The 10,990-nt window shown below is 39.8% G+C and overlaps 1 protein-coding gene across 1 annotated transcript in view; it reads right to left on the bottom strand.

The window, feature by feature from the left end:
• The window catches only part of BMPER (BMP binding endothelial regulator), a 275,415-nt gene that overhangs the window by 83,862 nt on the left and 180,563 nt on the right, over nt 1-10,990 (bottom strand). The window contains exon 12 of the mRNA XM_044657986.1: nt 8,955-9,291. Coding sequence (XP_044513921.1) covers nt 8,955-9,291 — 337 coding nt within the window. The remainder of the gene's footprint in view (nt 1-8,954; nt 9,292-10,990) is intronic.

Genomic DNA, 10,990 nt, shown 5'->3' with positions numbered 1-10,990 from the left:
AGAAAGAAAGAAAGAAAGAAAGAAAGAAAGAAAGAAAGAAAAAGAAAGAAAGAAAGATAGATAGATAGACGGACAGATAGATAGATAGACAGAAAGACAGAGTTATAGAGAGAAAGATAGAGTTATAGAGAGAAAGATAGATATAGATAGATATAGATTATAGAGATAGAGTTATATAAATGTTATAGTTATCAGTTTAGTTATTTATAGCTATATATAATTATATATATATATATAATTATAGATTTTCATCTATAAATTAAATGATTGGACTCGATGATCTCTAAGTAGATGTTTCCAACTCTAAATCAATGGTCTCATGGCTTGGTTTGCAGTACCTTGTTGAGTCTTTCCTAAAGCTTCTTTACCCCTTCATTCTCTACAACAGACTGAATAGGTGACTTACAACCACCATCACAATGATCTTTTGCTTTACTCACATGCTCATCATGACCCCTGAACAATGAGATGATCCAAAGCACCACAACATGTTGATTATAGGATGAAACCAAGTCCTCCTGCTTCTTTATTTGCCCCTCTCTATAGAGGGCCCATTGAGCCATCATTAAATTCCAATGTGACTTCCTTTTGTCATCTAGTTTCACTTATGGCAAGAATGCCAGTAGGGATGTGGTTGTCTGGGAGCAAATGAGGCTATGGCAGAATTCTGCTCTTATATGCATATGAAGCCTAATCAAATTAAAATTATGCTAAGGTTAATTCCTTAATGACACACAATCTCTGTAACTCTAGGGAATTTAGTTCTACATAAAGCAACAATGACTACCACCCCCAACATTTAATAAGCAAAATTATCCAGTTTAAGCCCAAATCAATTAGCATGCCTAGGACTAAGTCATCTCTTATCAGTGTAGGCAGTTAAAATGTTTGAAACATCATTTATAATGAAATTATTGTGTACTCCCTCAAAGAGAATCAACTAGGCAATTAAACCAAATTACATTTTTACAGGATTCTTAATCAAATATTGTAGTTTCTTTATAAGTGGAGCTAGAAATTTAAAAGGATTTCTTAATATTTAAGAAAAAATCCAGAATGAATACTTTATACTTTTTCATTCATTTAAAGAACAGATTTTTGGGTTTTTTGTTGGGATTGGAGGGGTGACTTGTAAGGAGTTACTGAAAAATCTTACGTGATGTAACAAATGGAAGAGGACTTTATACTGTATACATTTTTATATTTGTACTCGTCTCCCCCATTTGAATTATGTTTCTCGTTTCAGTCTTTGACTTTGCATCCCCAGTACCTATCACAGTCTTTGGGACATAGTAGGTGCCTAATAAAGACTTGCTGATTAATTGCCAAGTTACAAATTCTAGCTTATAGTCTCACCCTCCAATTGTGTTAGTCTCTAATATAGCACTGAACAGCTAGGCATGCAGTGGATAGAGTTAGACAGACACATCTTCCTGAGTTCAAATCTGGCCTCAGACAATAGCTGTGTGACCCTAGGCTAGTCACTTTGCCTCAATTTCCTAATCTATAAAATGAGCCAGAGAAGGAAATGGCAAACCACTCCAGTATCTTTGCCAAGAAAACCCCATATAAGTTTCATGAAGAGTTGGACACAAATGAAAAACAACCGAACAGCAGCAACAGTAATAACCCAGCATCATCAGTCATATTGTTGTCTCATGATATCCAAGTCCTATTTATAAAGTACTTTTCCCTATAAGAGGCAGTGTGGTATAGTGGACAGAGAACTTGGAAATCATCTCCAAGGTTTATGCTGGCTATGGGAATCAGAATAAGTCACTTCATCTCTCAATGGTCCAAACAACTCCATTCTACTGTAAGGAAGGATGAAAGGGATGGCTTCAGAGAATCTTGGCAGACTCGTATGAACTGATACAAAGTGGAGGGAGCAGAACCAGGAGGACCATTATAGTACAGTAATGATAGAGCAACAAAATTATAAAGACAAACCACTTTGAAAGACTTGAGAACTTCCATAGACACAACGACCAACCATCATTCCAGATTATATAATGAAACACGCTGCTCCCTATCTCCAGACAAAGAGTCAATGTTCAGAGCCCTGATGGAGGCAGTCATTTTTTGAAAATGGCCAATGTGGGAATTTCTTTTGTTTCACCACAGATATTTGTTACAAGGTTTTTTGCTTTTATTTCATTTTTGTTTCCAATTGGGATGGAAGGAGGTGGGAGAGAAAGAAAATATTTTGATGTTGTTGTTGTTAATTGAAAAATAATTTAAAAGTAAAAGGTAGGGGGCAGCTGGGTAGCTCAGTGGATTGAGAGTCAGGCCTAGAGACAGGAGGTCCTAGGTTCAAATCCGGCCTCAGACACTTCCCAGCTGTGTGACCCTGGGCAAGTCACTTGACCCCCATTGCCTACCCTTACCACTCTTCCACCTATAAGTCAATACACAGAAGTTAAGGGTTTAAAATTTAAAAAAATAAAATAAAAAAAATAAAAGTAAAAGGTAAGGCTAATGTAAATATTCTTGCAGCATGACTCTTTTCCTTTCCTGGGTTAAAACATCTCTTGAAGAATAAAATTCTTCTAGGGATGCCCTGTGGTTTTCTATAATGGAATCCCACAGTTTCTAAAGAACAAAACCAAAGATCACCCAAAAGGCAATGAAGAGGTGCATGGGAGATGTAGGCAGGCAGCAATATTTAACCAACCAAAAATTTTGCAAGAGAAACACTAAGGATTGCATCTGTGAATGTCATGATTGATCAGAAAAAGGAATAGGGCTGATATTGTGGCCAAAGATACGTGGGCAATTTGATATATTCCACTTCTATTGATACAATGACAGGGAAAATAGAAGAAAGCCTCCATCATGTTCAATTTACTCCTTGTAAAGGATTTATGGGAAAGTGAACAAGAGCTGCAGAGGGTGAAAGGATATAGAAGGGCTACAATCTGTACCTCATTAGCGTATATACCTATTTCTAGAAGCAACTTGGTAGTATAATTAAGATGACACAGTAGATAAGAGTTCTGGACCTGGAATCAAGAAGAATTAGGTTCAAATCCAGGTGCAGATATTTAGAGGAAGTGTGACCCTAAACAAGTCACTTAATATTGGCCTGCCTTAGTTTCTTCATCTGTAAAATGGGAATGATAATAGCACCTATATCCCAGGAATGTTGGGAGATATTTGTAAAGTTCTTTGCAAAACCTAGTGTTATATACATCCCAACTATTTTGTGATTATAACAATAATGATAATACCCACATTGATGAGATCATGAATTCATCCAAATATCAACATAATGCCTCTTCTGTGCCCCATTTTTTCCACTGAGCTGCAAATGCAGTGTTTCATAGGATAACAAAAAAGTGAAAGCCATCATAGATCATCTTGCTTTGATCAAATTGAATTTCTATAGATTTGTATATATGCAATATGATAATTTGCTCTTTTTTTCTTTAAAGAAAACATTCAGATACTTCTTTGAAGATTAAAAAAATATATTCCACAAATCAGACAAATCAAATTCCAAACCCAGTAACGTAGCTCGCCTCCCAACTCGAAGATCAAGGCCAGCTTTATTATTCTTGGAACTGCCCACCCGTGTGTAAGGTATGGTTTCTGTCTTAACTAAACTTGCATTAGGCTTCATCATGGAAATCTGATGTGGTCTGGACAAGCTGTGACCCACCCCCAACCCCCCCCCCCACAGGGAGGGAAGGACAGGTAGACAGAAAGAGCTGGAATGATTGATGTCTACAGGAGGGCAGCTTCTGTCTCCTGACACCAGATGAAATCTGCTACCCCCTGCATGCATCCTTGTGTATCTTGCTGGTGACTGGGGTGCATCCAAATGATCCTGGGGAGCGAAAGCGGGGTGATGCATTTTAAAAAGTCTGCAGTTCCCTTTGTCCTCCTGACTTTAAAACAGTGATGCCTCTACCTCCTGCCTCCCCATCTCCAGTCTCCCATACTGGACCGGGCTATCTCCTGAGAGATCAGACCTACTTGGGATCAGAACAAACTAAGGAGAAAGAGGATAGTGAGCAGTGATGACCGACAGCACCCACGTTCTTGGTGTCCCCTTTATAAGGACCCCAAATGGTCCATTGACCATTGAATTATTCAATTCAGTCCTGCACACTTTCCTTACATATAGCCTACTCTTATTGTTTCTTCAACCTATTGTTCTCTCTATTCTGTCTCTATGGCTTTCCTACATGCCCAGAATGCATTTGTTACTCATTTCTGCCTTTAACAATCTGTTTTTTTTTCCCCTTCAAGATTCGAACTCAGCTCACCATCTTCTATATGAAACCTTTCCTGATCCTCCCAGGAGCTAGGTAGTCCAGTGAGATAGTCAAGAAATATCTCTGAAGTTGCCTACTATGTGCTAGGTACTACTATGTACTGTGCTTAACTCTGAGTAGACAAAGAAAAACGAAAGACAGTTCCTGCCCTCAAGGAACTCATAATCTAATGGAGGAGACCACATGCAATCATCTACATACAAACAATCAATAAGATAAATAGGAAATAACCAAGGGAGAAGGTAAGAGAAGGAAGAGGGATTGGGGAAACGTTTCCTGGAGAAGGTGGAATTTTAGCTGGGACTTGAACTTTGAGCAGGATGACCCGAGATCAAATCTAGTTTTGGACACTAGTTGGGTGGCCCTGGCCAAAGCATTCAACCTCTGGTTGCCTCGAATTCTTCATCTGTAACATGGTAATAAGAGCAGCACATCTCCCAGGGCTTTTATAAGGATTCAATAAGATAATATTTGTAAAACATTTAGTACAGTGCCTGGCACATAGTAGGTGCTTAATAAATGTTAATTCACTACCTGCACCACCTTTAGGAGACATTTAATAAATGAATGTTAAAATTAAAAAAAACTGAATTTTCTTCTCCCCAACCAAATCACCTCATATCGATTTTGTATAGTGCTTGCAAATACTTATGTTTAAACACATGTTATTGCCCACCATAGCATCAGGCTGAGACAGTCTCATTTTTGTCTTGATTTTCCTAGAACCTATCATAGTGACTGGCACACAGTAGGTGCTGATAAATGTTAATTCATTTGAATTCAGATATAAAGTGACTGATTGATTGATGTTGTATGCCAGATTAGAAATACAAGATAAAAATATTATAGTCTTTGTCTTTAGGAGATTATATTCTGCTGGCTAATTATGAATAAATTCTACAGTTAGCCTCAATCAACAAGTATTTATTACTTTGTGCCAGGCACTGGAGATATAAAGAAAAAGTCCCTGCCTTCAAGGTGCAGCCATTCTATTGGCTAATTACCAACAAACTACACAGAACTACCTTTAAAGTGTAGTCAAGTCCTAAAAACATTTGCAAAGTACTGATAGGAATTTATAATCATAGGTCTAGAGCTGGAAAGGACCTCTGATATCACTTCCTCATTTTATAGATGAGGAAACTGAGGCCTCAAGGATATTCAGTGACTTTCCTCAGTTATGATAGGCAGTCAACATGACAAGAAACCAACGTTCTCTAACCCCCGAGGCAGTGCTCTAGCCTTCTCTGCTATCAACACAGATATCGGGTTTAAAAAAAAATTGGAAATCAGATATGAGAATCTCTAATCGATTCTGAATGCTAAGAATAGCCTTCATGAAAACTGGACAATAAGATGATAAGAATTCAGAAGTCCAGGAAAAATCATTGGAGAAATTAATCAAGATCCTTCATAGAAACAATAACATGAGATCTTCCCTTTCCCCTGACAGCAGCCAGAAGGAAAAGTTCTCAAGTACTAAGATTTCTTTCATCCTGCCCCCCACCAGGCATCCGCCTAGAGAAACAGAAGAAGACGGCAGCACCCTCCCAACCCCCTAGACCACAGCACACTCCCTCCCCCAGCCACATGTGCTGAAGAGGGCAGCCACACTCCAAAGTGAACCAAGGAAAAGTCTTTCTCAAGAAGCATGTGGGGCTCAGCTGAACCAGGACAGCAATGGACCAAGGGGCTCTAACTCCTTCCAGCAATGTTATACGTCTAAGAATATACAACTGATGGAGCACCCAGATGTAGGGGCCCTTCACAGCCACCCTTTATGGGAACCCACAGATTTTTAGATGACCTAAAAATAATAATACAGACGCAAGTATTCTGAGAAAGGCCTTACGAATCTTTTTCCTGAGCTCTAGCAGGGAACAATGATAAAAAAAAAAAAAAAAAAAAAAAAAAAGCAATGGATTGGGATCTTGTTAGAGGATCAAATCCCACCTCTAACATTTACCACCCTGAGACCATGATGGACAAGTCATTTAACCCCTCAGGGCCTCAGTTTCCTCATTTGTAAAGAGGATGCAATTGAATTAAGTGGCCTTTCAGATCCCTTCCAGTATTCAATCTATGATTCTTTGATTACTCTATTAGAAAAATCAAGTTCGTTCTGGAAGGAAATACAATTCTATCCCATTGCTCTAAATGATAATGATATTATGCAAAAAAGAGAGCTGGATTGGGGGCAGCTGGGTAGCTCAGTGGATTGAGAGCCAGGCCTAGAGACAGGAGGTCCTAGGTTCAAATCTGGCCTCAGACACTTCCCACCTGTGTGACCCTGGGCAAGTCACTTGACCCCCATTTCCTACCTTTACCACTCTTCCACCTATAAGTCAATACACAGAAGTTAAGGGTTTAAAATTAAAAAAAAAAAAAAAGAGAGAGAGAGAGAGTTGGAAGTTGAGGATGAAGAGGGGGAAATGGAAATGATCAATATGGCTATGTAATTCCTATTATTTTCCACACACATGACTAAGTTAGTTCTCATTGCGTCTATCAAGGCTCTTCTTATGATTCTTCTTTGTGGGCCAGAAATCATAATTTCAAGACAAGAGACAAAGGTCCAATCTCTCAGGGCCAGTTTGGTATTTTTGCCTGTATCACACTCCTCTGAAATAGGCCTCAAGTCAAAGGAGAGAACCCTGGAGACACCAGGAGCCCATTCACCACAGAGATGTCATGTCAGTCTCCCCTTCTCCTCTGGGAACATCGAGCCCCTTCCTACACTCCATGGTCCAAACCAAACTGGCTTTTGTGCAGTTCTTCACCTGAATCTCTCACTTCCTTGCCTTTGCACAGGCTGTCCCCATATGAGGAGAGGGTCCTTCCTCACCTCCACCTCTTAGGAGAAGAGAGCATTCAAATCACAAGGGGAAAAGGGCCCTACAGAAGGAAACTCATGAAATGGAGCCAAACTCAAAACTCATCTTGGAAACTTGATCCTGAGCAAGTCATGTAATGCCTGTATATCTCTATTTCCTCAACTCTAAAATGAGGATAAAAATGGCACCTCTCTTCCAGGGCACAATCTAATAGGTAGATAGAAGCTCCTAGAGAAAAGGGTTGGGGAGTTCTTTCATTTCTATCTCTGTATTCTCAGGACCTAACACGATGACGGACACAGAGGAGATACTTAATAAATGCTCATTGAAGGGGCAACTAGGTGACTCAGTGGATTGAGTGTCAAGCCTAGAGATGGATCTGACCCAGACACTTCCAGTTGTGTGACCCTGGGCAAGTCACTTAACCCCAACTGCCTAGCCCTTACCCTTCTTCCACCTTGGAACCAATACACAATATTGATTCTAAGACAGAAGACAACGATTTTAATAAAGTGCAGAAAATGTGAACTTCAGCATGAAGGTATGCCCAGGGCGCCATACTTCCTTGCTAAAGAAACCAATGGATATTTCATTTCCCACCTTGGCTTTGTCCATTACAACACATGTGCTCCATCTAGCCAAGTGACTCATTCCCAAGGAGTGTGAGCGTGAAACAGCCTGGATTTCTCCAGAGAGGGAGTGAGATAGGTGAACTAGTCAGGCTGAGAAGGAAATAATAGGGAGAGAATTTAAATCATAAGTGGAAAACAGCTCTAAAGAAGGAAACTCATGAGCTGAAGCTAAATGACTTGGCAGATGTAGCCATGTTGAGGGCTCTGTGCTGACAAGGGTAGGCTTTTTCCACTCTTCCTCATATGCTGCCTTCATCGAATTTTATCTTTTATGTCAAGAGATCAAATAAAATGTTTAAAAAGGATCAGATTTAATGAGAACGAGGGGAAATAAACTGGTGCAATTAAAGAGTAAAAATAACCTCGCTGTGGCTTCAGACCACAGGCGTTTTGTAATTTTAAAGGAGGAGACATGAGCATAGCTCAAGGGGCCTGCCTTGAGCGCTCTGCCTGGATCCCCCCCTGGTGGTTAGAGCCAGTGGTGGCCATAGATTAATAACCAATTTATTTCTCCAGGGGGAGGGACCAACAACTAGATCAGATAAATCAGAATAATTGCCAACATTGGCGCAAAGTAATCATACCCTAGACTTCTGTCCTTCTAGTTTGTCCTCTGCCCTCCAAGGTCAACCCAGATCTATGCCAAATATAATATGATAATGACATAGTATGACATACCATCATAAAGAGGTACAATAAAACATATGGTATAATGCAAAGTAATTCTATTGGATAAGCCCAAATATGTTTTAGATCAAGGATCCTTACCCTCTTGTGTGCCATGGACTCCTTGGGCATTCTGGTGAAGTCCACAGACCCCTTCTCAGAATAACATTTTCAAATGCATAAAATAAATTCAGAAGATTACAAGAGAGACCAATTACACTGAAATATAGATGCATTTTTTTCCCAGTCCAAATTCATGGACCCCTTGAAATGTAGTCATGGAGTTCATGAAGCCTTCTGTAGGCAAAAGAGAATGTTTAACCACTTGAAGTCCATAAGGGTTATTTCACTCTGACTCCTCAATCTGGACAAGAGTTTAGGCTCTATCGAACCCAGACTGGCCTCTGGGACTTAAAGAGGTGTTGATCAGTCACTCCGATTCTATTTGAACCATCTACACAAATATGGGTTTGTACTCGTTTTTCCTTGTGAGTTTCCTTCCCTGGTCTTTTCCCCAAACGCCCTCCGGAGGCCAGACTTACCGATAGAATGTCGTGTAGTCTACAGTGGAATGACAAGGTTGGAATTCCCAAGCTTTGAGTTTCTGGCACTCGCGATGCGCTCGAAGCTTCACTTTCACCGTCCCTTGGCAGAGCTCTGGCACTGGCTTTCTCTGGGGCCGGTTGCAAAACTCGTTGGACTCTACTCGCCAGGACTCGGCAAAATCATCCACATCGAACTTGAAGTTGCCATCTCCCCCAATTAAATCATCCCGTTTGTGTCCATTGTAATTGCCACAAAGTCCACAGAGCTTGCCCTGTAGGTGTGGGGCAGCCATGACTTCTACAAAACTGTCTCCATCCCAGGAGATTTCCAGCCCTAGAAGAGAAGGGAAGAAAAGTTCAGAGTCTACTAATTCACGATGAAACCAAGTTCATTTGTCTTTGGTGGGCAATCGATAGCCAATTCTTTAGAGTAGAGTCCAAGAGCCATCAAGATCCATTTACTGTAGTGGAATCTAGCTCTATTTGACAGTACATAAAATTAAATTAGGTCATTGGCTGGACTGCGAAAGTTGGTATGTGCACTTTTATGGCACACATAAAAAACTTATTATACTGGCATTTGTTTTAATAAGGTTTGATTCATATATTCCTAGTATTTATTACTAAATCTGCATCTACTTAGCATATTTATTCTGTTATTTACATGTCAACAAATTAGTAGTGCTAGGAGTGGAATCCTTTCCCTCAAGGAGTTTCCATTCTATTGAAAGATCACAGAATACACAATTAAATTAATACAGAGTACAAAGTAATTTCAAGAGGGAGAGCGTAGGGATTTCTGGGAAGATAAAGAAAGTCCTCCTATAGAAATGGCATCGAAGTTGTATCCTGGAGAACGCCAAGGGTACCAAGAGGTAGAGAAAAGGATGAGAATCCATTCTAAGACTGCCCCCTGTACAGGTCCATCATGTCTAAAAAAAATAACATGATGCAGTGGAAAGATCCCTGGAAATGGGGATCAAAAGATTTGGATTCACATTCTAATTTCATAATTTATTAAGAATATTACTAAGGACACATTCAATTCAATTCTCGGAGGCTTGATTTTCATGTCTGCAAAATGGGAAAATAAATACATATACGACTTAGTTCACCAGTATTAGTAAGGAAATATTTTGTGCATCTTGAAGTATTCTATACATGCTGTCTGCCCAATTAGAAAGCAACTCCTTTGAAAGCAGGGATTGTTTTATGCTTGTCTTTGTATCGGAGCAGGGTGCCCTATGGATACTTGGCAAATGCTCTTTTATTATTGTGACTAACAGTAATTCACTTAGTCTATTTGGGCCTCAATTTCCTCAGCTATAAAATGGTCATATTACCAATCACCCTCCCTAAACATGCTCTTTATGAGGCAAGTGCTTTTTTAAACTGCAAACACTATACAAATGTATGTTGTTATGATTATTAGTTCCTCAGATTTAGTTACTGGGTCTGTCCAAATCATCTTGGGCTAGCTTCAAACTGGGAGGATGAGGGAAGGTTTTAGAATTCACGTGGTTCACATTTTCTAGCACATAAAGTTTGCAAAATTCTCTCCTCACAATACTCTAGTTAGTTACATGGTGCAAGCATTATTTCCACTTTATATTAGGGAGAAATGAAATTCTGAGACATGGAGTCATTTCCCCAGGCAGCCCCAGTCAGTATCAGAGGTAGAATTCAAACTCGTGCCTCCTGACTTGAAGCCTCGCACTCTGTCGACTCTACCACTATGTGAACATAAATCTCTGTTTTGAGCCTTCAGTACCCACACTCATAGTTGCAAGAGTGGGATCTCACATAAAAGAGGATTAGACTCTTTTAGCATGTGATTATGAACAGAGAAGTTGTAGGAAGAATAGTACATGGAATATCTGTTCTCCATGTGCTTTTTAATTTTCAGCCCCTTGCCTTCCACCCCCAGTTAGGCTCCTGTGAAATGAAAGAAAAGCCTTTTCTTCTGGCATAATTGGAGAACACAATGAGGCCACTGAAAAGAATACTACAGGTCCCTTCTTGAAAGGTTTAAA

The sequence above is a fragment of the Gracilinanus agilis genome, chromosome 1, assembly GCF_016433145.1.
Source record: "Gracilinanus agilis isolate LMUSP501 chromosome 1, AgileGrace, whole genome shotgun sequence".
NCBI lineage: Eukaryota > Metazoa > Chordata > Mammalia > Didelphimorphia > Didelphidae > Gracilinanus > Gracilinanus agilis.
Note: the sequence above shows the minus strand (reverse complement) of the source record. Positions and strands in the feature narration are given on the sequence as shown.